Here is a 27,763-nt window from a genome sequence, read left to right as displayed (position 1 = left end):
AAACAGGGATACTGGGACAATGTGTTCACAGAGGTATTTCATAATTAACTTAATCTAATAACAGATGGTTATAAATTATGCTTACATCAGTAACTCCTTAAGCAAATCCCTTGGATACAAAAAAAAAAAAAACGTAAGAAAAAGAAAAATGCTCTATGTGAGCTGTTTAAAGACAAAATTTAGCTAACTACAATAAAACTCAAGTGAAGCAATGAAGAGATGTGCATCTAAAAAGCCAAGAAACAAGCTAATTATCGATCGCATGATTTCTCTACATTGCACAAAGCTTTTAAGTGGAATCCAAACGGAATTAGAGAAGATGAAGCAGAATTTAACAACCTTACATCTGTTTCGAGTTCTTTTTCCCAATATCTTTTTGAACTAAGACACTGAACAGGCTTCAGACACCTCAAGAACAGAAACAGATAAGAACTATTGCAAAACATCCCACGTTTCGTGAAGAAGACGGACCACATTGGAAACCCTTACATGCTGCATTTAAAACCTGAAAACTCTTGCAAAGGAAAGACATACAGATACGTAGTGTGGTTAACTTCTTCCATGTGTACTTAAATCTTTTCACCTGGCAGTGTTTCATGGTCATGTACAGAAAACATGGATGCCAAATGATACCTGTAAAGATGCAAACATTGGCTTTCAGTCAAAAATTAAACCCCTCAAAAGGTTAGTTTAAAAAAAAAAAACAAAAAAAAAAACAGCTGGTACAAACATGGGACGTTCATTTCGTTTTTGGCAATAACACTGTTGGTGCATTTTTTTTGTTAGATAGAAGAACACTGCCCTAATTCTACCTGAGTGTCTTTTTATTTTCTTTCCTTTTTCACTTTTTTTTTATTTTTATTTTTTACATTTTTTCATTTTGTTTCGTATACATTTCTTTTGAGATTGTGGACCGACAGTCCTTAGGTAGAGGTTAAAGTTAGTAGCCTATGATTAATAACTAGAATTTCAAATATGTACTGATATGTCAATGTTTAAGGAAATACAATTCAAGAACATAATACATAAAGTGCTACTGATTCTTACGTATAAATCAATTAATCTGTGAAATGATAAAGCAGAGGATAGACTTTAAGTTTAGAATGCATTTTCTGACATTAGAAACAGAAACATTTACACAACAGCAGAATTCCTGTCAACAGCGGTTCTATTGATGAGGCTCATGTGTGCTGTAGCAAACTTAACCAATAAGCATGGAAAAACAGGAACAAATTAAAACAACGGAAATTAAAAGCATAAAAGTGTGATTGTGGCGCTCAATAAAAAAAGCTAGGGGCTTCTAGTCTCTCAAGCAAAAATAAAAAGTCCAGATCGTTTGCCAGCGATTGCTCTCCATTTCAAAGAGCAGCTCTACATTACTAAACCAAAACGAAAATATCCGTAATGTACCTTATTAGCATTAAAGTTAAAGCAACTGTGTGGTGTGGCACATCTTATCGATTAGTTGTGGGTTCTAACTGCTACTTAAAAAATTAAAAACATAAAACACTCAAGAGAAAAAGAGTATAGCACGATCTCTGCCCTCCGTTTACACACTCTCACACAACGAGCAAGAGACCCGAACGGCTGTCAGGTGACAGAAGCGTGAAGAGACGACAATAAGACTATTAAACGATAGCACTTTGAACTCTTCCAAAAGAGGACACACAGAGCAGCATACTGCACATGCACACTACAGGGCGTACGGTTTCCCATTCCGAGTGTACCTCATAACCTGCCCTTGGAGTTTTTAAGTATTTCAATGAAAAGTATAAGAAGGAAGAAAAAAAAACAAACAAAAGAAATGGAGATGCGTCACGAACAGGACTGACCAAATCTTGTCCAGCAATTAAATTAAGACAATTAATTAATCCCAAAGGCTTGAACTAACTGCCCCCCACACATATATGGAGCTTGATTCCCCTGAATCTCAAAAAAAAAAGAAAAGAAAAAAGAACACACAATGTAGTTCCTCTGGCTACAGTATGTTAATTCACTGGAGAGCGACACTCTTCGGTTTTGTGCCCAAATGAATTCGATGTGACCACTTTGAGTCTACATGATTATTTGAATTCAAGAGGGGACACATGGTGACATGCTTTTCTCCAGGACGCTCTCTTTAGGTCCGTGAGTACTCAAATGAGAAGCTTCCGCCCAACCAAATGTCATGACAGGGTTATCATGAGTGTTTGACGTGTGAGTTGTATGTCCCCAAAGTCATTTAAATTGTCTTCAGCAACATATCCGCTAGACCGCATTAGAGTTGAGTTCCACAGCTCCCGTTCTAATATTCTAAAACCAGCTAACCCGTCTGTTCCTCTGTGCTCAGCCTTGACTGTTAACAGGTAACAAGGTCCTTTCTAAACCATCTTAAGATTGGATTGGTTCTGATTCAGGATGTTCAGAGGCAGCAACCATGGTTCCTCGAGCACATCTTTTTGCAGCAGTGTTCATCTGAGATATAGTGTCCAGACACAGCTTCACTGAGCAGGTCCGTCCCATGACTCGCTGTAGAGGACTACTCGATTTGGATCTACGGAAAAGTGAGAAAGGTGAGAGTTTGGAACTTTAAAAACCACAAACAAAATGATATGGAAATATTTAAGGGATGTGAGCAGATGGGGCACTGGGTTTCAATATTTAAATGCTGAATCATTTAAGGGTTTAATTACATGCTGATGCAAGAACTGTCTACAACCACGTCAACAAACACGAGAGGTAAATGGAAGCTTACCTTGTTTTTGCAAATTCAAAATATATTCCATTTCTGCAAAGAAGAGAAAGATGAAAGTTCAGTGTAAAAATAGATCTATCATTTTTATTTGACTTGAAAGAACTAAATAACTAAGCCGTTTCAACTCGCACTAACAGGAAAGCTTCAAAATACTGCTATTTTGTTGCTTTATATAAACATTTATATATATATATATTCAGTCCCACGGTATCATTTTGTGTGCATGAGTAACAAGTAACATTCTAATTTGAGAAGGCTAAGTAACATACTCTTTAGATCTAGTCTAAACCAATTTATCTGCAGCACACTAACTGATAACACGCTTTTTTTCCAATTTAAAGTCGCGATGAAACGACAGACCTTTTCTTTTGAATTGTGATGAACATCCAAGAGGAAAAAAAAAAAAGTAGGGCGGGATCCATCGGTCTGTTGTTGATTGAATATTGAGATATGGGAGGCGGATCTGAATGCAAGCTTGCAGTCGATTGTACAAAAGGTAAAGCAGACCAAATGATTAGAGAAGCCCGACAAAACGACACCAGAGAAGTTTGTCGTTTCACAGGTAGATTGATTTATGACATTTTGATTAAAATTTAAGGGATCAAATTTTTTTTTTTTTTAAAGAGAAAACTATGCATGGATAAATCATTCACAGTAAGAACTATGACATGCATTTACATAATAGATAGGATTAATTTTCATTTCATGTTGACTTTAACAATCAGACAATCAAAAAAAGAAGAAAATAAATTTGGCAAACAACTCTGCAATAGTATAATGGCATAAATAAACAATTATCAGTACTAGTGAAATATAATAAATGAATGTTTGATCATTGTAGTCTAATGATCAGAAATAAAACAATTAGAAATAATTTCTGCATGTTGGTTATCAGACATCCATCTCTAGTACACATTCATAATTAGTGCTAGGTAAGTTACTCTAAAAAAGTAATTAATTACTAGCTTTTAATTACATCTTCAAAAAAAAAAAGTATTACACTAATTTCTAAATCCTATATTAACCTTGACCAGTTGAACAATACAAGGATAGACATGAAACTACTCTTAATTATCTCAAATAAATATAAAATTGCATAAATTATTCTTGAACTGACCAAAGTATTTAAAGGGAGAAAGTTACATTAAAAACATACATTTTATCACTAGATGTTCAATTTTGATGTTAAATCCACTATTGTTTATAGAATTGTTCTAGTCTATACAGTATTTAATGCAGTTATATCAGAAGAAACTGTAATTGAAGGGTTAGTTCACCCTTTTCAAAAATGAAAATTATCCCATAATTTACTCACCCTCAAGCCATTCTATGTGTATGACTTTCTTCTTTCAGCCATATATTAAAATATATCCTGGCTCTTCCAAGCTTTATAATGGGAGTGAATAGTAACTGAGATTTTGAAGCACACCCATCTAGGCCTGTCACGATAACTATTTTTTGTTGTGCGATATATTGTCCCAGAAATAATTGCGCTAAACAATATTATTGTCATTTTAAGAACATTTTATGCCACTGAAAATATTATCATAATATACAGTAACAGCATAACAATGCAAGTAGGCCTACACACTTTCAAATAACAACAACTTTTTAACTTCTTTAAGAGTCAAAAAATGTGAATAAATTTAAAACTTGAATAAGTAGTAAATAAACTTTTTTTTTTTTTTAAGTAACAAGTAGAAATAAACGGAGCAATTCCAATAGGGTACTCACACCATCGATGCTCGGGCCCTAAAAACACACTTGCAAATGCACAAAAGGCACTTATGGAGATTTTCCAGTTCCCCCGTCCTCTGTGAAAGGTGCACATAGGGTGCACACTATTGCTGAAAACACAAACCCTACTTAGCAGTCAGATGTCCATATGAACAAAGACACAGAAGCTTCAACAGGCCATATCTGCTGCTAAAACTGTTTGTCTTTTTTTAGTGTGCACCATTTTGCGCTCTAACGTTTATATTTGCAGAGGAACAGTGGATGAAATTGAGTGCATTTGGACTAGTTCTTCTAAATGGTCTGTAGTTTTCAGGAAAACATGATAACGCCTCAAATGACGCCCTTTTCACCATGTCGATGACCGGTCTGTGTATGAAGGAACTGCCAGAGCATCGCTGTTGGTGACATTCATTATGTAAACATAATAGGCGATATAACCAAAAACTATTGAGATCATGTACAATTATTGTGCGATTAGTCGATATATTGATTATTGTGATCCACCCATCCATCATAAAAGTCATTCATACGGCTACCGGGGGTTAATAAAGTCCTTCAAAGCGAAGCGATGCATTTTTGTACGCAAGTCGAGTTTCAGCCGAAGAGTGAACTCTGACCGACGTATGACGTATTAACGAACGTGGAAGCGCAGAGGACAAAGCAAAATAAAACACCGGTCATGAATTAGAAGTCTAAAACAAGATTTTTTTTAAAGAGAAATGTCAGAGGAGCTTGAGTTTGTTGCCCAGCCCTATTTGTTTGAACCACGCGAGGCGTCTACTCTCACCTAAACCTTACGCTACTCCTACGTCATACGCCAGAACTTGACCCTCTCGTGAATGTGTGGACGGACGTTACCACAAGCTAGTAATAAATATGGATATTTTTCTTACAAAAACACATCACTTCGCTTCAGAAGGCCCTTATTAACCACCTGGAGCACTGTGAAATACTTTTATGATGGATGGATGCGCTTTTTTGGGCTTTGATCTCAGTTACTATGAACTCCCATTATAAAGCCTGGAAACGCCAGGATATTTTTTGATATGACTCCAATTGTGTTTGGCTAAAAGAAGAAAGTCATATACACCTATGATGGCTTGAGGGTGAGTAAATTATTGGATGATATTTATACTTTATTTATAACAGTATTTATAATATTTATACGATATTTATAACCTTTAAAGAGTAATCTCTTACTTAATTATATAGTAATGCATTACACCCAACACTGTTCATAATAAAGAATATACTTGTAATACAAGTGAAAGTACTTAGCAAGAGGATAAAATAGTGACTTACCTTTAGTGTGATAATATACAGCAGCTTTTAGATCAAATGATCCCCAACTAGACCTCCGGTCAAAGCCCTTAGTATGGCCCTGCTCCTTGGTCGAAGCCACCTTGGGTGCAGCTGGGGAGGTGGGAGGCAGCTCAGCACAAATGTCCTTAGAGGAAGAACAAAACACTATTGCACCATGAACCCCAGTCTCATCTCTCTGAGCATCCAAGCTAAAGACAGGCATCTCGGGTACGGCCCTGCTTGCTGCCGTGGCACCGCCGCTCACACCTCGACTAAGATTCTGAGCGTTAGTCCGTTTATCTGGCTCGTGAGCCTTGGGGAAGGGTGGTTGATCCGGTCTCTGAGAGGTACTGGAGGTCTGAGTGGCCACTGTAGCAGGACAGCCTCCCTGAAAGCTCACCTCTACTGGCACGTCCTTTCCGTTCGAGCAGCACGCCACGCCCTCTGGTCCAGCGCTAGGCTCGTTGATAAAGGACAAGCCCCACTGATTCTGAAAAATGTCCCCCAGAGACTTCTGATTTGTCGCAACAGCAGGGGGATCAGCTTGGCGGCCACTAGGGAGTGAGAGTTGCATATTGGAGGGGGTGACGGGGTAAACGAACAGGCTGGGCTTCCTGGGCTCAGCCACAGAGGTGATGGAACTTCCGATGGCCGTAGTGCCGCTACCAGGGGGTGATGCTACATTCTCAGCGGCAACAGCTGGGGTCGCTAGCAGAGGACCAGAGCTGAAATGGGGGCCAGGCAGGGGACAGCCATTCCCTTCTCCCGGCAGAGGACCGTTGGTAAAGCTAGCAGAGGTGATGGTTTTCACCGCAGACATAGGGACCTGTGGTGGTCTCCCAGGCACCTGGGGAGCAGGAGTAAGAGCCTCCCCGCCAGCTTGGGCAGTCTTATTGAGGTTCTCCTTCACTTTACTTGCATAACTGATCTTAGGCACAATCTTAGCGCTACTATTGTCCACAGGAAAGACAGGCGGAGGCTTGAACAAGGTCCATGAGTCCTCTTTGGTGGAGGTAGCCACCTTAACCTTGCTGGAGCGATCCTCAAACCGTTTGCCAGCTGCTTTGCTGTCCAAGTTCTTGCGCTGAAGTTCAGCCACCGGCAGAGGAGGTGGGGTGGCAGAGGCAGGTGGATCCTTGGCTTTTGGGTGCAGCTCGGCTTTTGAGCCGGCTCTGCCACCCTCCACCTGAGAGCCAGAGGCAGACTCCGGTGCCACAGCTACGTGGTCTTGTTTGCCGCCCTGCTGCATGGCTTTTCCCTGGGCAGGAGCAGTCACATTGTCCCCGGATTTGCCATTCCTCTGGGCCCGGCGCTTCTTGGGAGTAGTGTATCCACTCTCGGAGCCACTGCCATCATTGTCAGCCCCGGGTTTGCAAGGGTAACCGTTGGTAAGTGATACAGAGTTGAGCGACACCACACCGTTCAGAGAAGCCAAAGCCTCTTTTTTGCCCTCAAGTGTGTTCAACTCTGAGGACTTGTCATTTTTGAAGTCCATTCTGTTTCTGCTAGTGTTTCTACTTTTTCTGTCCCCAGTTGAGTCAGTGGTGAAGGCCCGTCGAGTGGGCTTCTGTTTCAAGTTAATGTCTAGCAGGTGTCTGTCGCCATTGCCGTTTGCAGGGTGCAGGGAGCTGTCAGGGTTAAAGGAAATGGGAGTCACCTCTCCCTCCTTCAAAGTTCCATTTATTTTGCCATTTTCTGCACAGAGAAGAGAAAAAAAGCAATAAACAAGTGGAATGCAAATGGCACATTTGCATCAATTGATCTACAGAACCAACATTTTTTGGCAAATATCCAGATCAGATCTCAAGTTCCAGTAAGAGAACAGGTCAAGTCTAGTCAATGTTTGCATAAGACCAAGGAATATTTAGACTAGGTATGTTCAGTTGAACCAAGCCAGGGTCAGGCAGATGACAAGCTCACTTGCAGAGTATTCAGTGTACTTCCAATTAAAGCCAGTTTAAAATGACTCAACTGCTGGAATATCTGTGATTTGATAGCCATAAATTCCACATCTTCTGAACAGAGCTAGTGTATAAAATTAAACTGCTGGCAATAAACTGAAAACAGAGATCAGTGGTTTTCAAATTGTTTTTTTTTTTTAAATGTACACGCACACACTAACACACTCTTAAATATGTGCTTTATGGGGACTCTCCATAGGCTTTCACCAAGGCTGCATTTCTCAGATCAAATATACATTTGAAATATTATTACAATTTAAAATAACTGTTTTATAAGCTGTAATTTATTCCTGTGATGGCAAAGCTGAATTTTCTGCATCTTTACTCCAGTCTTCTGTGTCACACGATCCTTCAGAAATCATTCTAATATGCTGATTTGCTGCTCAAGAAACATTTTTTTTCTTCATCAATGTTGAAAACATTAAGTTCAAAAGAACAATATTTTTTAAATCTATTTTTGAAATAGAATCTTTTGTATGTGTAAGCGCTATAAAAACATTTGGATTGAAACATAAGTGAATGTTCTGTGGAAATAAATATACACAACATGACAATGTACAATATAAGTTTTCACTCGCTTACTATTTTCAAACAGAATAAACAGGTATGTATACATGGGGGTCCTTAGCAACACGATCATGATATTGGAGGTCATTGGAATAAAATAAATAGATGTTCTTTGTCAGGCAAGTGTATAGCAAGGTCTGCTTGAGTTCATGATTTCTGTGGAAACTATTTATGGCAGCTCAAGGAATGCCCTCAGAGGAACTTAAGACAGTAACAATACCATTCTGGGCTGGCAACCTGGTATACAGATTCAAATGAATTCACACAGGAGAAAATATGTCTTCGTACAGTTTATGTAAACAAGTTGGACCAACAAGTTAGCAGGACAATGCAACACTCAAATCAATGTTGTAATACATTAATGCGGTAAAAAGAGGTTTGAGATCTAAATCGGGTCTGCACGACATCTGTCCTTTGAGGCTGAAAATATGAGGCGTGAAGAGAGTAGTCCATGCAAGTGTGCTTTCATCGGCCGGCTCAAATCTGGCATCGCCCTATTTTTAACCGGAGGTATGACGTGTCAAAATGGAGTACTCAGTCATATTTGGGTAGTTCCCCAGCATTGATGTACATGTCTTAAAATGCCGAAATTAATGAAAAACACTGAGCTGAATACACCTTAAATCCCTTTAACACATTTCATGCCTGACGTGAGCTCTCATTTGTGTGGCAAAGCCACAGTAGTTGAGGTGGGATGTTTAATCGCAACATGGCAGTCAGCAACGTTTATACTCCATGAAATATTTTACAAAATTGTTTAGCTATGTTGTTTTAAAGACCAATTTTACTCTGTTTAGATTGAACGACTTGACTATCTGTGCGTATTCGGTCAACAAACCGGCCAAGTCATCAGCTAGCTTAGCATGCTAAGTGGCCAGCCTGAATGATTAGCCGCAGGTAGCTGTGATTGTTTATAGGTTATAACGATTTTGTGAAGTGACAACTGCAACGACATATTTCAAGAGGGGCTATAAAACACACAAGGCGTTTTTATCCATCAAATATAAACAGTTTCGGCGATGTGTAGCGGTGTACTCCTGTGAGACCTTTTACATGTCACAATAGCCAGCAGAACCTAACAAATGGCTTAATATCAAAAGTTAACCCAGCTACGCTTGCGGTGCGTTTGAACACATATGCCCACAGTTATAGGTCACTATGCACACAATAAAGCTGTATGTCACTTCGTTTGAAATAGAAAATGTGAGGGTTATAGAGTTGGCAGCCTTCGTCGCAAGGCGCCATGAGCTTTTCGAGACGTTGCATACAGTCATACACAGGACAGGTTAAACAGGGTCAGAAAATGCACTTTAATATAAAAATGACAGAAATGTAATTATTTGATCAATATATGCTGTAAATATACAAGCCTATGCATTTAATGTATAGGATTTCCCGGCTGCATCTCTTTACACTTTTAGAACGTTTGTATTAGTACACTACAGTTATAGAATGTTCCGACGCGTTCTATTCAGGCCACTCGGTGTCGAGTTCGAATCGGCGGTGAGCGCGAGCCCAGGCAGTCACTGCCAGGCCCACTCACATGACTGTCAAAGAGCAATAGGCCGCGTTTCGAGTTAAGCTGGCCAAACATACACCATTAATACTGACTCGGACTACAAAAGCTATCAGAGCTGACTACGTTTCCGGATTTGTATCACCAAAATATTCGGTTTTGCATGAAAAACGGGCAGCGGTGAAGTTTGTGAGATCTGGCCGTCCATCATGGCGGACAGGAAATAACAGAACAAGCTTAAGCTACGAGCAGGAACATTCCACAGGAGCCGGTTCATGTTGCTGTGGCAGCACCAGGATAGAGCTAACAGGCTATTCTGGGTCTCTGATGGACACGTTCCCCTTAAAACGGCCCAAACTGAGAGGTATGTTTGCGAATGAATTATAAGCCAGGGAAATGTGTAATGCGTGCTGAAAGACCGGTGCACAAGGTCAATGTCCCTTCACGCTAGTTAGCTTTGCGGCTAACCCTGGATGTAACTATTTAAAACAGTTCCGTCAGCAAAACATGCTCCGCGTTTGACTTAACTCAAGCTGTATTACTGCAAACAAACATACTACGAAATGTATTTGAAGCTTGTCAGAGGAAAAACAATGAGCGTTGCTGGTCACCAACCTGTTTTCTTCGTCTGCGTTTTCTCGTTCTGGAACTGACTGTGGTTCTGATCATTGTTTACCGATATGTTCGATCGATCAGGGTCGTTCTCTGCTCCATGACTGATATATACTCCGATTGCCCCTTCGCAGGGACGTTCCTCCATTTAACGCTAGCGCAAGTGACAGAATGTGCTCAACCGGTGCTCGGTGGACGAGGGGAGTTGAGACATTTGCACTGCCCAATCACAGCCTGCGTTTGGGGGTGCCAGTGAGAGGCGGGCGGTGTTTCGTGCGTCGCGATACAAGGCGTGGATGCTTCCCAGTCAAGGCCACAGGAAGCTGTCACGCAAACTCGTGCAATCACCCTAGTCAGTGCTGTGTCAGTTAGTCCTGTCTGTTATTACACTGTAGGGGAGTTTGGAAATGTCTCGAATCTATTTGTTTAGTGCCCCTTAATTTCTGCCAGTGGGTGGCGACTTAATGAGCGAGTCATTGAATTGGTTATTGAATGCTCCCGTCAGGAGTAATAAATATAGTTTTTAACATTCGTAATTCTTCTGCCATCTTTCTCTCTTAGTTCTGATCTAGACCAACTCATAAGATGAATTGAACAGTTCATGTGAGATGTGTTCATTCAGTTTGCACGAACGAGATGTCTCATTTCATTTAGGTTGTTTACTTTTGTTTACTTTTTCTCTTGTCAAAAAACAAACCACAAACGGAAGTCATTTATTAGCAATGGAGAGTAGTAGCCTACGGGAGCTGTGTGGCGTATGTTGAATTTTTTGAAGAAATTTAAGCTTTGAATGCTTTCAAATCTTTTGCGACTAAACTGAATGAAGCAGTCCAACCAAATGTTTTTTTATTTTAATCGAAGGAATGAGCGCAATCAAAGTGAGAATCATTAATATGGAAGGTAATTGCTGCTTCATGACCAATTTGAAAGTTCCAAGCGACTGCCACTAGGGGGCGAAATGCTTTAGTCGTATGCTGGTCGTATGCGAGGGTGATAGAAATAGTGGAAAGGCGGCTTAAAGGAATAGTTCACCCAAAAAGGGAAATTCTGTCATTAATTACTCACCCTCATGTCATTCCAAACCCGTAAGACTTTTTCGTTCATCTTCGGAACACAAATGAAGATCTTTTTAATGAAATCGGACAACTCTCTATTGACAGCCACACAACTAGGCTACCACTTTGACACTTCAAAAAGTTATAAAGAGATCTTAAATCTAATCCATATGAATTGAGCGGTGTAGTCACTTATATGATGAACAGATTTAATTTAGGCTTTTATTTTTTTATTTTACTTTTTGAAGTTTAAGTGGTAGTTGCGTAGCTGTGAATGGAGGGACAGAAATTGCTCAAATTTCATTAAAAAGATCCTCATTTGTGTTCCAGAGATGAATGAAAGTCTTACGGGTTTTGAACGACATGAGGGTAATTAATGACAGAATTTTCTTTTTTGGGTGAACCCTTTAGTGCCGCCAATACACTACATGACTTTCAAAATTGTCGGATTGCTGTTCTTTTCACACCACACAACTGTCTTTTGTCGATCATCACCTGTGTGAACGAGCACTGATTTGCACCCAATTTCGGGCTTTTGTCTGCTGTCTCCAATCACTGTCGCCGACTGTAAAATCATGACTTAAATCATGTAGTGTGTGGGCGACATAAGCAATGACTCGTTCAGTGAAGGGGTAAATGCGTGGAACTTAAAATATTAAACTTAAAATATTAATTTTAAAGTACAAATTTGTTCACAAATGAAACACCAACACGGTTGTTGGTGTGTACAGTTTTGGTACATTTGGTAGTTTGGTCGACACTTGCACATATCTTATACTGAACCTCCAACTTCTGACCGCTCGGTGTGCTTATCAAAAGCAATTGCATGTCTATTTAAACTCGAAGAGGTCAAGGGGATAGAATAAACCACAGATAGCCATGGATATCCTTCTAGAATGTTGCACTTTGGACTAACTCTCGTTTAGCAGAGTGGGGGTAGATTGCAGATCTGATGTTATTTTAAACTTTCTATTCAAAGAATTCAGAAAAAAGTATCAGTTTCCACAAAAATATTACGCAGCACAACTATGATGTTAAAATACCCTATATAAAAAAAAAATAGAAATTATTATTTAAAATTGTAATAACATTTTACAATATTACTGTTGTTTACTGTATTTTTGAACAAGTAAATGCAGCCTAGGTTTACATTAAAAAATCTTACCGACCCCAAACTTTTGAACGGTAGCGCACCATCAAAGTAACCTCTTGAATATTCAGATAGTCTCACAATTTACTTTATAATAAATTGTAGTGTATATGTTTTTGCATCATAGTGTACTACAAGCCTGCATTCCATGCATTCTCTGAAATTAACCAGAGGGGGGCAGACAAACACTGTTAAGATAATCGGTATCTTTAGTGTAGTTATATATATAAATACAATAAGTTTTAAGAACATGGAATCATGAAACGACATTGTTTTAAAAAAAAATTTAATATGTTATCCCATTCATAATAATAAGGCAGGGGAAATTCCTTAACTATGTTTAGAACGTCCAAATCCTTTGATGGGGTCAGATTTATCAGGATAGAGTGACATGGACAACAGCCTCTGTGAACTCATCTGGGGGCGTTTGAACTCCTGCACTGTGTTACTTGTCAAAAGCACAAAAAATAATTACTTTGTAAGTTCCTCTCCAAGGTGAAACCAAAATGTCCCTTTCGTAATCTCTGTAAACTGCATTTCCCCTTCTTTTACATGTTTAGGAGGGCTCTCTTGCCCTCCTGTACTGCTTGTGTAATCAGCATTGGTGGACCTTTGAGCAAACCAACTCTATGTTTGTCAGACACTGATGTGACTTGTTTTAATAGCAGTTAAATAGCAATTGATGAGCAGTTTTAATAGTCTATTCAAAAAACTGTTTTATGGCTGAGCTTGTCGGAATGTCTCTTGGACTATACCAGCTGAAAATAATAGGTTATGTGTTTTATAAGTTTCAAAGAAAACAGATAATGTACAACTTTTCATCTAGATGTGTAGTAAATCATTCTCATGGGAAAGATGAAAAAATGTAATATGCTTAAAGATGAAATGTTTTAGGTAGGTACAATTGTTTTTGAACCTTACTATAATGCATATATCTTCAGGGCAGTCTGACCTACGAGAAAAGAGTTACGGCTTTACATTCCTAGACCATAACAAGTATTACCTACAGGCCATGTCATCGCATTTTAAGTTCTGTCAAAACAGATTCCAGCCAGAGCATAAATCACATAACTCGGCTCTATTAATCTAGCAGTAGCAAAACTTGAGTGAAAGACTGGCTCTTTTAATTGCAGAGAGCTGGCTCAAATAATGCTAGTCCTCTGTCTCTGTAATGCTGTTATACAGGTATCAGGGCGACTAGCCTTGAGCATGGCATCTTACCCCTGAAAGGCCACGAGTGATTTCATATCCCCTGTGTCTTGTCAACACGCTTTCATCTGAACTCCAGTTAGTATCATTAACAGCTCATATTTCACTCTTCTGGAATGTTCTGGTACCTTCTCAAAAACAAATGTGAATATTAAGCATTTGCCTCAGGATGAATCAATGCAAACATGATTATATGATTATAATGTCTTTGGCTTGTTGTGAAGGCTTTTGTAGTCTGATGTTAAAGTGCGCTCGCTTTGGTAAACCTGAAAGGGAAATCATTAGGGTTGTTTACTTGATGTTAAATGTGGAAAAAATGAGGTGCAGGCTGTAAAAAGTCAGTTTGACTCTTGCACCCGCTGACTGTCACCATGGAGACAAGCCCATCACAAATATAGCAGTACTGACTGAGACAACTTTCATCTTATTCAGGTAGTATTGTCTTCATGCGCATTTATTTTGATGAGCAAGATTTTTCGTTTTACAGCAGAACGTTTAAAAAAATAAGGCTTTTGAAAGCGATACATAGGGTATAACACACACAAAACTGTTGTGTCTTCTCTGCATTTCTCTTCTTCTCTAGCTTGCTTCATAATAGTTGTCTAATAAACCTGCCATTACATATTACAAATATTGTTGGGCCGAATTGTGTTTTAAGTTTTGGATAAAAGTATTTTCTAAGAGCATAATTGTTAATGTAATGTATTGTGCATAATGCCTTTTAAAAATATATATTCATACAGCTCTGTCTTGGTAGAAGACTGAATGAGAGCTTGTTTATTTAGTTCGGTTTGGTTCCTTTTTCTAACTCCGTCTGAGAGTGATTCATTTTTTCTGGGCCGCCTCTTACTTTTACATCTGTAGATGGAGCACAGGCAGCCAGGGCTGTGGATGGTGAGTCAGGGAACGAAGAGAGATCAGCCCATCCTCCCCTGACAAGACACAACACCCATCTCTAACACAACCTCATCAAACCTCAGGCAACCATGCCAACTTACAAGGGTGAGTGCAGATCAAGAGGCATGTGTCAACAATGTACTGCTGTACTCTTTTACAAGGGCTTCAATGAAGGGCCAAGGAGGTCCCAGACATTTCCATTGCACTGTTACATGCGCCTGCAGCGATTGTAGAATATAGTTTGGGAACCCCCTGAAATTATTGTACTGTAATGTAAAAGAACGATTGTGATGTTTCTTAAAGCTTCAGGAATGCATATGAGCGGATGAAATGTTGTAAATGCATTTGTTTCAAGCCCTGGTCCTCCAGATAGACTTGCAGGTAGTTGTGGGCAGGGTTATAGTTTAGGATTTAATTTAAATTTTCAGTTTAGTTTTAGCTTTTTCTGAGCTTTCTAGTTTAGATGTCAGTTTATTTTATTTATTTATTTATTTATGAGTCAAAATCTTCCAAGATCTAATTAAATGCAACAAATCATGTAAAAGTAAAACTACATTTGATCAAACTTTGATAATTGCCTTTTAGTCTTTTACACAACTGAGAAGATAGTGGTCAAACTACATTTTATAAAAATCACGTCAAGTTTATAATATATTACATTAGCATATGAGTAAAATTGGATGACTACAGGGAGTCGTCTCAAGATCAACCATTTAACAGTTCATCTATTGCCAAAATTCGTAAAAAAAAAAAAAAAAAAAGAGTCAAGAATAAGACTGAAAATATTCAAATCAGGAATGTCAGAATCAGAATGTGTAGTTCGTGCATAAAAATGTCTGTCAAAACCAACTCGTTGAATGATGTTCACTAACCCAGCGAAGTTTTTCAATTGGATTGGCGTTTATTCTCATTAGCATGCAGTGTGAAGTATTTCACTCAGTTCCCCGATCAGTCCGATTCAATTTCAGCGAGTGAAGAACAAATTAATACTTGTGTGTGTTATGTATTGTCTCTGACAGACAGCATGTTGAAGCCGCTCAGGCCACAATTTTCACCCTCTTCTCGGAAAGCGAAGACTCCAGTAATGTGGGTTTTCCAGGAAATGTGTGCACTCCCTCAATCTCTGCTTCTCGTAAATACTACAGTGTATTGTGTACGTTATTTTTTGACAGACATCGATGTTGTGTTATTCAAATGATGTGGATTTGAAAACAGATGGATCTTAAGGTAATACTTATTTATTTCTTAGCCAGCAATTATTCAGTGAAGTGATTGATGCCCATGAGTGTGTTTATGGCGATGTTTTTAGTTCGAATATAGTCCAAACGACTGCCAGGCTAAGTTTTTGACGGACGTGATAATGTGCGTGAGGGGTGAACCATGTTTGAGTTTTGAGTAATCATAAAACATGCTGGAGAGACGTTCAAAATGTGTTTGCGTATTATTATACTTGTTTTACGGGATAAAGTTTATTTTGTGGCTTAAATAAATTACATGTTAATCAGAGACTGACATTTTTTTGACAATTTTTTACATTCGGCTGTCGCAAATTCGTTGACTTTTGAGAATCAAGTAAAAAAAATTTTACCATGAAAGGAGTGGTTTTAATGCACAAAGTTGTTTTTTATTGTCTCTTATAACAAAAATATTTTATTAAAACCCATGAAAATGCAGATTCTGTTGTAAATAATAGTGAAAAAAACAACACTTTTTAAACCTGTTGTTTCATTATAACCCCTTGCAGATTTTGACTCTTATCTTATTTTTAGTTATCTTAGTTGTAGTATTTGGTTTTACTTTTGCAACTACATGTCAAATAACTCTCATTAGAGTATTAGTAGCTCTCTCAGATTTCATCAAAAATATCTTAATTTGTGTTCCGAAGATGAGCAAAAGTCTTACGGGGTTGGAACAACATGAGGGTGAGTAATTACTGACAGAAGTTTTGGGTGAACTAACCCTTTAATGCAGTATTTCATTTCAGATTAATATAGAGACTAGTATGGAAGTAAAATAATGTCAAATGTTTTTTGAAACAAAAAAGCCAGTTGAATTGCACTACTTGAAAAAAATAGGCATTGCATTAACCATGCTTGCATTTTAATGCATTGTATTTTTAGGGCTTGCATTTTTATGGGCTGAAATTCAACAAGCTGTGAATATTTCAATTGTAAACATTTCAAACATATTTTTATTATTAAAAACTCAATAATCCATATTCACCTTTCATATTTCACTTCCAAAATATTCAAACTGTTTAAAAATACAACCTATAATATTCAACAGGCATTTTTCGGTCCATTTTATTTCGCTTTGCAAATTCGCTTCCACAAATTCAGTGGTTCAAATTCGACAGTAAATTCAACATTGACATCCAGGAACTGCAGGAAAAGCAGTAGATTACCGAGCATACTCTCCATCTGCTGTTAGTCAACCCCAACAGCAGGTGGTGCAAAAGCGCGTGTTGTTGATGAAGACTATAGACCATAGACTGTAAAAAATATGGACAAAGCGTCTGTGACGTCACCCATAGACTTTCTGAAGAACGGTTTTGAAGCCGTTTATGGGGGGTATGGGCGGCGCCATCTTGGAAAATCTTGGGAAATCCTAACCCCGCCCACCTTCTGGCCAATCCATATATGGGTAAAGGACGCGAGTCCGGTTATTCCAAGTACAGAACAGCGCGCGTCACTCAGCTCGCTCTGCTACTCCGGTTATCTTTGTATGTATATTTTAGGCAACGAAATATGTTATAAAACACCATACTAACTCTTTTCGTTTTCATTTAAAGAAATCTTAAACATTATAGCCACACAAACGTGGTTCAGGCAACGCGTATTGATTATATTCACTGCATAAAACGTTTGCCTAACAAAACGAAATATAAAACACAAACCTGCCTCTTTTCGTTTAAATATAATATAAAAATATTAAACATTTTAATATGGTCCAGGCAATATGTCTATTTGTACTAAACAACAGATGTTGCAGTAAACAACATTATACAGATCATCTTCGTTGTATTAAAATTTAAAATGACAAAACTCAACCCAGTCTCTTTTTGTTAAACTTCAGTTTTATCAATATTAGCCATTATAAAAGTATGAGTAAATGGTACCAAGAAGCTATACAAATAAAGCAAACAATTCAGTCAAACATACAAAGTCAGCGCTCTCTAACCATACAACGGTAAAGTTAAATAGCTTATAAAGTTATGAAACTTCCCCTCAGCCAAAACGATTGGCCAGGGAACAAATGATAGATTCACGAGACCAAAAATCGCCCGTTAGATCTACACAAGACGAATTATATCTCATGTTTAACCACTACAGAGACGCCAGAGTCAGCGGCAAATGTCAGAACGACTAGCCGAGGAAAGGCTGTTCCAGACGGGGTACATTCGCGCCGAGCGCCCGGTGATCGTCTGGATCTCACAACCTGGATACAATTTTCATAAATCTTTATAAATAAACCACAGATTTGAGCTTTAAACAACTACATTCTCGCCTGAAAAACTCTTAAAACTACATTTCATGATACAAAAACAGTAGTATTATATTGCAACTGTATATTAAAAAATGGCGCTTCTTATGTTGTCATTCTCCTTGGAGCAGCCTATGCTCGTTATCAGCTGTCAATCAAGCTGTCAATAAAAGTTAACCAGGCCCTTATTTGTCATACATTTTATATCTAAATACGATCTAAACTAATGAGTTAGAAAAAAATTCACCCCCCTCACAGTTGTCAGGCACTCGGAACCTATCGAAAAATACAATAAAAGTCCATGGGACCAACCTGTAAAAACATGAATTTATGCTGTGAAAACGGACATTTTAACATGGTGGTCTATGGACATTTGCTCCCTTTTGGGACCTCCCCCTAGCAGATTTTCGATGTATTGCAGTTTTTCGCACTTCCGGGTAGGCTTCATTTTTCAGATTAGAATGTTGCCGCTTGCTATTGACTAGGCCTTTAAAATCCAATTTTTGAAGTCAGATTAGCGCCATCTGTTGAGAGAAAATAAAATAAAACATGTCATTTCATGGTGTTACCACTAGATGCCTGCATTTTTGTTTATAATTGTATACAGTATGTGTGTGTGTGAGTGGGTGGGTCTGTTTTGCACTATTGATGTTTTAGAGTTTCACCCCTTCATTGCGGATTACTTTTTTTCTGCATCGCGGGCGATAGAATTTTTGTGTTTTTGTCGATTTCCCATTAATTTCCTATATGGTCGGTCATTTTATTTACGACCACTTAGCCTGCTCGAATCATGTCCTCAATTTTTTTGTGTGTTCACATTCCAAATGCCATAAAAGTCACCAAGTTTCTTACCATTCCGATGAAGCTGTGATTTAAAAAACAATTCAAAACAGAAAAGTTTCTGGTCAAAAGTGACCGAAGAGCACCTGGGGGTTAAAGCTGCTTTACTATTAAATTTGTATAATACCTTCATGGAGTCATGTATTTATTTAGCTTAGCTTCAGTTTTTCCCAGTTGTTTTCATGTTTTTTTCTTTAACAGTGTATATTATCAACACTGGTTGTGAAAGGCGTGAACAAATAAAAAAATAGAATAGCACAAATACTAGCACTTTCATTAAAGCATTAGTGGCCAGTAGCCTACAGTGACATACAGCTAAAACATTTTTCCAAAGAATGTTGTAACAAATTCATGTTTTCCACGTGGACCTCTAATTTCCCTGCATACTTCTCAAGCCTCACCACCCCTTTAAAACCATGTATCCAAATAACTGTGTCACTGACTTCTAATAACTGCCAGAAAGCAGCTTCTCATTATCTAACTTCAGACTTAAGATTTACAAATCTTTAGACAATTCACAGTTATGGCCGAGCTATCTCTAGTTCTCCCAGCAAGTGTACGGCTATCTAAAAGGACCTTGATTTATACATGGCGACTGATAATTACTAGTGTCTAACCATTCGTCAAAAAAAAAAAAAAAAAAAAAAAAACACCCAATGGGGATGGGTTTTAGGAGTATGCTTGAAGTTCAGTACAAGACAATTAATCTGCCAACAATTCTTGTAAATCACCAGTGTTTATGTGTTGGACTACATCAGTTAGTCTGGGGCAGTAGGTGTTTTAAGTGTGCAAATGTTTCCATTACAAATGAATCACACACTGCTGGTTGTGGAGTGCAGAGAGTCAGAGTCATGGAGTGGAACAACTGACTAAATATAAATTCAAGGTCGTAGAGAAAATGAAACACACATTTATTTTGTGACCTGGTGCAAATACTGCTTCACTACAGTCTCCTTTTTTAATTTGAGTGTATTTATTTATTTATTTATTTTTTTGCTTGAGTTGAATCAGACAACCCACTCTTAAAAAAAAGGCAATTAATATGAATGTATTGATTTTTCACAGGTGTTTCACTCGTATTTTGAATTTTGCATTGCATTGTGTTGTGTTTTAGGATTAAAGGAAATTCCGTACGGATGATGGCTAAAAAGTATTTATCTATCTGTCCATCCGTTCGTCTTCCTGGACAAAGTCTTTAAACCTTAAAATATCAGGTCTTTTTTTTCTGTCATGCATGCCAGCATTCAGACTTTGCTTTTATAGTTATTACAGCCATACAGTTAATATATTGTACTTCCTTATGTTTAAATTATATTCTGTGTCCTGTTTGCTAACTTATTTCAAAATCAATTTAAAAGGCATTCTCAATTCAGTTCTGAATTTTGCCCAACCTGCTTTGCTAATAATGGATTTGATGAGCTGGGAATCCATTCTTATTGTTTTGAGGGGCAGTTCAGGTTAAGTGTCCAGCTCAAGGGTGCTCTTTAACCTTTGACTCGACCATCAGCAGTTACCATTTATAAATGACTTTTTGGCTGACAGTTTAGATATCGGGAGAAAAAGTGGACATTGATGAAATGTAACTTTTTTAATTCAATAAGCATTTTAGATCTAGGTAAAAGGTCTGTGATTGTTATTTTTAGTAGTACCTGCAAAAAAAAATCCGGTTATTTTAAGTGTTTTAGTTCCCAAACCTTGCAAACAAACCCCTTAATTACCAAATACATCAGTCTCTCCTTTCTGTGTTCATGACCCCTAATTTTTTCTCTCATAACCACTGAGAAAAAGCGGCAAAAACAATTACACTGACATTCCCACGCTCCCTCTGTCTGGCTGTGGCAGTCCTGTTTTCGTCTTTACTAAACCTTGGTGTTTTTACCCAAAAGTGTTATTATGTTTACCAGGTCAACAGCGCTGTCCAACACCCAAATTCTCATTGATTTTATTCCTGTTCGACTGTAAAATCCCAAAGCAGCCTATAATTAACATGCAAAGGTTGTGGCATTTTACAACTAATTTCAAATTATAGAGCAAATGCAGTATGACACAATACAGAGCCCTGTGTTTAAACAAACCTGCATTTTGGATTATAATTGCACAACAAGAAAAGGAAGAGGATGTTGTAATTCCTACTTAAGCAACTATATTTTCCACTAACAAAAACCGATTTGCCTTTCACTGCGTATCTGGAAAACACCCAACGCCCATGAGGGGCATCAAGTCAACACATCTATTGGCCAAAAACAGTAGTTTTACAGTTATACAGTAGTTAAATGACTAACCCCTCTCAGCAACTAAGGGTTTGTATAACTTCAGGTGCTTTTTGTCTGTTTTTTTTTTTTTTTACAATTTAACAATGCAGATTAAGGTGCAATAAGATCGGTCTTGATGAATGTTTGAATAGACCTGGTACAGGTAATTGTTCTGCTAATATTGTGCTACATTAAAAACTTGGTTGGAAAATGACTTTATCACAGTAGTTTTGGTATAATATGAGCTAATCTATTGTATTGTTTGTAAAATGACAGTCAAACCCATAAACCTAGATGGCTGAAGTCATAACTAGGCAGTAAAAGCTGGTCAGGAAGGAAGCAATGTCCGAAATGGTGCCTTATTTCTAGTTTAAAGGTTATTGCACCACCACCCACTGCTGATATGATCTTAGCTGTTAGATGGCATTCTTGAGCCATTGGTTTGACTGGAGGCTTGTTGACTGTAAAATAGGCACAGCCCATGAGAAGATGGAACGCTTTTGCCATTATGACCGGTCTGTCTAGTGGCTTCTTCATTTGATTGTGACTTTGTACTAGTTAATTAGCATCGAACCTGTGGATTCATTTGTGCAATATTCCTCACTGAGTGGGACTGTAAATTAAAATGTCAATGCATCTAAATAGAAAAAATTTGGTAGGGATCAAAAAGTTGGATGGTTTTAAAATGGATGGCTCAAAATACTGAATCAGTTAATTAATATTTCACACTATTATCCACTTTCAGTGCAAACAGAACAAACCCGAGAGTTCAAGTAGGGGATACACAAGCCGTTTGCGAGTGAGAATAAAAAGGCAACAGCACCAAAGCCCTTAACTCACAGTCATCACAGGTAATAATTGTAAATTATCTGTGTTCCTTTTCCCCAGCTTTGAAGTGAGGTGGCTACTGTCTGTTCTTGCCCGTAGGAAGCGCACATTAGATTTATCAGAGATACAGAGTTTATGTGACACATGATAAGTGTTTTTCCATCCCTCTGGCAGAGAAGAGGTGTAAAGGCAAATTGGTAAAAGAGGCTTATCTGATAAAGCTGTAATTTGTCATAAATGTTCCCATTTTTCTCTCAACACCCAGGACACGGCTTAGACAATCTATCTGGATAAAGGTGAAGGAAAACTAGCAATGAAATTATTTTACTCTGTTGTCATTTATGCATTATGAATGATCGGTGTTTGAATGGTTCAGAATTGGGAATTCTATACTACAGGCTTCTCAGCACTCATAGTTACAGTCTTCTGCAGAGGTTCTTTACTTGTTGTAATTGTAGTTCTATGTAGAACCATTTTCTATTGAAGAATGCTGAAATGGTTCTTTGTGTTGGGGATTAGGGTTCTTTATAACCGCCCTTTTGTTTTTAAAATCTGTAAAACTGTCAATTTTTTTTTTTCTTTTGACTGGTTTTCTCGAGCTCAACCACACAAACTGTCAACACACTCTCTAGATTTTAAAGGTATAGAGGAGGATTTTCTTTTTCCGGGTGGATCATCAAGACTATTGGTCCTCCTAAGTGTCAATCATTCTGGTGATATGTTTACGTAAGGCCGTCGTACGTGCTCGTGCACACGATTCACACGATGGCGTGCGCTCAAAACACAGGTTGGGCTTCCCACTGATGCCTCAGTCGCGAAGTTTCTACTTGACAGGTAAAGTTTGGCATGCTATTTGGAGAAATCCATTTAAAATCACTGCTAGTAAAATTTAATGTAAGCTATGATTAGCTCGTGCATGCTCTCTCGTGCACACGTTTAATAGGCGTTCCCTCTCGGGAGCAGGTAGAGTGTTGCGCATGTGCATTTTTTCAAAAAGTGGAGAGGGCGGTTCTTTTCTAAAATTCGGGAAAATCCTCCACTATACCTTTAACTTTTAAATGGTAAAGTTGCAAACTGAAAAAACGCCATCTTGTTCTTTTTAGAACCCTTTTTCCTAAAGATGTAGTTCTCCCAAATATTTTGTCTTAATTTGCACACCCCAGTGTCATTCATTCATTTTTTATTAATGGATAATAAAAATTAAGGTTCCAAAAGGAGGTTTTCACAGGGATGCCATAGAAGAACCATTTTGGGATCTCCAAAGAACCTTTTGAAAAGATATTTTGTCTTAGTGTGAAGAACATTTTAATAATCCGAAGAACCTTTTTATATATATATATATATATATATATATATATATATATAAAGAAACTTTTGTGCAATGGAAAGCTTATACGGATGTTAAAGTTTCCTCAGGGAACTATATGCCAATAAATAACCTTTATTTTTAAGAGTGTATCACTCTGAGAGATGTTTTTGCATTTTACAATAAATAATTAATGAACTGTGATTCCATAATATTTACAAGGAAGAATCATGTCTGCAATATCAATACTTAACTGTCAAAGCGTCAAAAACAAATATAAAGCGCTTCATTTTCACACACCGCAGTTACGTGCATCTGTCAACTCTGCAATTGTCATTCCTTGTTTTCGGCATGGCACAGTTGGAAAGATCAGATCCTGTGTGTTGAGGAGGTGTGTCAAAGCCTGTTGACTGATGTGTATGCTTGCCTGGAGGGCACTTGTAAACACAGAATACACCTTTGCTCACGTGACACATCTACAGATTGCGTTTAAAAACCCCTCTCACCCTCTCTGAGACTGACAGATCTGAACTGGTAGGTGAGGAGAAGATTTCAACATGTGGATGTTTTGCAAAAAGAACTGTTTGTAGTTCACACGGACCGTAAGAGATCTCATCTCTCATACCAAAGCCAAGATTTGTGTTTTGAAGTAGACAAAAGTCAACAACAATGAGTTTGGGCAGCACCAGTACAGAATCTGAAGTTTCAGAGGATGAGACGGAAGATTGTCCTTTTGGTCAGGATGACGACTGTGAAGACGAAAGCCCCGGAAAGCTTTGTTCAGAGCGCTCAATGTCATCCGGCCCAAGTGACGCGGAGGACGTCAAAGCAGTTAAGAGCCGTACTCGGCCCAAGCGGTCCAAAGCACGGAGAGTCGCTGCCAACGTCCGAGAACGGAAGCGCATCCTGGACTACAACCAGGCCTTCAATGCATTGCGCACTGTCCTCAAACATGATCTTAGCGGAAAGCGCCTGTCCAAGATCTCCACGCTCCGCCGTGCCATCCACCACATTTCAACTTTGTCTTTGTATCTGAGGACACATTCAGCCACAGAACCACACGCACCTCCGTGTACCCATATGGAGTGCTACCGGCAGCCAGGAGAGAACAGTTCCCTGTCTAGGAAGACCGGAACTTTCCAGGAACCGATGGATAACTACATTCCCCGTCAGCCGGAGCTCACAGTCTCCACAGAGATGTATCAGGACTCATCAAACTCGACACCATCTCAACACTACAACCACTGCGCAACCAACAGTCAGGGACACTTTAGTCACCACTGGGAGGACCCAAGCAGTGATTGCTACAGTGGAGGACCTGGATATCAACATGGGACAAGGGTCACCTGTCATCAGAACCACATGGAAACTTATGCAGATTCTGCTAACCCGTCTCTGGCTCTGCAGCTGAGTTACCTTCAATGTCATGGATACCAGCAGTTTCTCAGTATGCACTAACTTTTCTTATGCTAGTTATGTTGAAAAGCATTAGAAATGTTTTAATATAATAGTGTAGATTAAGAGTGTATTTGGATACATTTCTCAGGTTAGACAATATACTGTATATTACAGCAAATGCCTGGTAAAAATGGTCTTTTAGTTTATTGTATATTGTAAATAATATTAAAAAAGAAAAATGTGTCACAAAACGAAATTGAATTATTTAGGCTGGCTTCAAGATTTTGTTACCACCTTTTGTTTTTGTCATATGCTCAAACCCTCAAATAAAGCAGCTTATTAAACTGACACTGGCTCTTTTCAAACCACTGTCCTTAAAAGTACAAGTATCTTTTAAATGTAAATGTAATGCAATTCATGTACTACCAATGAGATATAAAGTATTAAGTGCAATCCGATTCATTTTGATTAAACCATGAGAACATTCAATCAGATTCACATTATTTCTACAGTGATATCTAATCATGATTTTATTTCATAAACTTTATTTCTCATAATTGCGCCTCTATGTTATGTGAGTATTTCTTTAAAGTTATTCTTATTACCTGTTTTATTTATTTAGTACTTTGAGGTGATAGTGGATTCCATATGTCATGCATTACTACAGTGTGTAGAAAAGTCAAAAGTGGTAGTAATGCAGTTTGAAATTCTTGTGGGTGGTAGAGCAAAACTGGTTAATCTGCAAAATTCCTTGTGAAGTGTTAAAACATCTGACACATGCATAATTGCTGTCAACATCAATTATTGCTTAAGTCAAGCAGGAGTTCTGCTAGTGAATTAGTTGGAATTATTGCAAACCTTTCCAAATTTACTGTTGAACAAAGTGGCTGCAGGCAATCAATGGTTTGAATATGGAAAATGACAGCAAGTCTTATATCTAATGAAAATACAGATTCAAAATGGTATAAATGTGAAGCCTAAAATAAATGAGTATAAAGCTTTATTACTGATGACTGAATGATTACTACGTGTCACAATCAGGTTTCTATTGTAAAATGTTCTGTAATTATTCTAATAGGATTTGTTGTCCGTCTTTGCAAAGAATACTTATTATAAGCAAATAGAAATTTGACTTTAAAGACAATTTATGCCGTTCAGCAGCAAAACAGATCTCCTTATTCTCTCTATTCCTTATACGACCTTATTCTAGGGTCATGGGGTGGAGCCAATCCCAGTTTCCTTAGGCCATGGCAGGGCTATTAACTCATTAAGTGTTATCAAAAGTCCTTTTTTAACCATTTGAGATTTGCAAATGAGCAATAGTGTCTTAAAAAAAAAAGTAATGTATTTAATAGAGAACTTATTCCAGCAGAAAGGGGGAAGTGATAGTCTGTCTCAGGAGGTTCTCCCCCCTCAGGACTGATTGAGGGAGTTGATTCCAGTAAGATGGGGGAACAGGAACAGGGAGGAGCTCAGCGCTCCCTCAAGGCAGATATGACTCAGCTGTGTCTCTTGAGCTCGTCCTGTCCTTGGAACTTTGTCAGATTCTGTTCCTCTCCGCCCCATCACATGATGTGAGACACTTCTCTCGTTATTGACAGAACTAGCAGCCAAACTTCATTTCAAAAGCTTTGCCATTTGAGTCAGAAGAGCTCAAGTTCAGTCAGATTGAACTAATAACAGGTTCAAATTGCAAGGAAGGATTGTGGGAATGTATGAAATCTGTCCTTTTTTTGACTTGCAGGCTGAAGGTTACTATGTTTTTTTTTTTACATAGTCGTTGCACAAAATGGCCACTTGAGGGCAGCAATTACATACAAGACCAGTTGCAATGTCAAAACTGAATTTATCAGATGTTTTCTTATCTAAAAAGTTTTTTTTAGCAGAATACAAACCCAGTTAACTTGTAGATTTTGGGTTAGTCTTGCTGAACTCTTAACCTATTGATGGATCAAAAAACTGTTAGAATTTACTCAGCCTCATGTCATTTTCTGATCTGGAACAAAAAATAGGTTATTTGCTGTGATTAATATGAAACCTGATGTGAAAGCGTGTCCTGTTACATCTATTTGAATGTACACAAACAGCAATGAGGTTTGAGCGCTGCCTACGAGGTGAACACAAACTATTCCTTTGACCTTTATCTTTCCCCTTCCCAAAAATCCATTACCAATGCCTCAGTTATACCATTAACTTGTATTAAGCCTTCACACTTGAATCCCATAAAATCCATCAGCACAGTTAACATTTATTTTTCCCCCACACGTCTAAAGCTTATTATCATTCCATCAAATGCGAGTGTGGAATATGTTCATGTCTCTGCCATGAATTCGTTTTAGGTCTGTTCTCTCAGCACCTTCTTTCAGACGTTGCAAATGACTAATACAGCATGTCAATGCGAGCATAAACAGTTTAAGGCTAACAAAAGCCAGCTACTACGGCACACAAGACCGATGATTCCAGCGGCGCATAAACAACCCTGTGAGCAGCGAGTCTCGTTTTTCAGAGTCCAGCTGACATTGGAGCGCACACATTCCCTGATGGATTGGGCAAAGACTAACCGCTAGCCAGCTAAATGACAGATTGCACAGTGACAGTGGAGATGATCACTGTCTTGTACAGAGGAGGCGGTTTCGTCCAATCTGGTCTAATGAGCCCAAGAGTAGGAAAATGACCCATGTGACACTGCTAAGAAACTGCTTGAATGGAAATATAGGGAAGATAGGGATTTGCAGCTATGTTTATTTTGCAGAACAGGAGTTTATTTCTAAGGACATGAGCGACAGCGCCTGTGATCATGTTCAACGACACAACAAAGTTCAGAAATGTTTTACTTTATGCAAATGAGCAGCAATTTGCTGTGGTGAAGTCAGTGGAGCTAATGTGATCTATCTCCTGTGAGATGCCAGCTGAGTG

The 27,763-nt window shown here is 38.4% G+C and overlaps 2 protein-coding genes across 2 annotated transcripts; one reads left to right on the top strand and one right to left on the bottom strand.

The window, feature by feature from the left end:
• Nucleotides 1-836: 836 nt before the first annotated feature.
• On the bottom strand, nucleotides 837-10,824 carry nufip2 (nuclear FMR1 interacting protein 2). The gene is made up of 4 exons (XM_084419527.1): nucleotides 10,433-10,824; nucleotides 5,774-7,468; nucleotides 2,735-2,767; nucleotides 837-2,533 (listed from the first exon to the last, which is right to left on the bottom strand). The coding sequence occupies exons 1-4, from the start codon at nucleotides 10,575-10,577 to the stop codon at nucleotides 2,481-2,483; spliced, it is 1,926 nt and encodes a 641-aa protein (XP_084275653.1). The 5' UTR covers nucleotides 10,578-10,824; the 3' UTR covers nucleotides 837-2,480.
• Nucleotides 10,825-23,988: 13,164 nt separating this feature from the next.
• On the top strand, nucleotides 23,989-24,907 carry LOC311297669 (class A basic helix-loop-helix protein 9; the record flags this gene model as incomplete). Its single annotated transcript, XM_084420055.1, has 1 exon — nucleotides 23,989-24,907. Exon 1 carries the CDS (start codon nucleotides 24,119-24,121, stop codon nucleotides 24,905-24,907), a length of 789 nt encoding a protein of 262 aa, XP_084276181.1. The 5' UTR covers nucleotides 23,989-24,118.
• Between the last annotated feature and the right edge of the window lie 2,856 nt (nucleotides 24,908-27,763).

Source organism: Rutilus rutilus (assembly GCF_951802725.1).
Source record: "Rutilus rutilus genome assembly, chromosome: 9".
NCBI lineage: Eukaryota > Metazoa > Chordata > Actinopteri > Cypriniformes > Leuciscidae > Rutilus > Rutilus rutilus.
The sequence above is the reverse complement of the archived record's forward strand: the minus strand, read 5'-3'. Positions and strand labels throughout refer to the sequence as shown.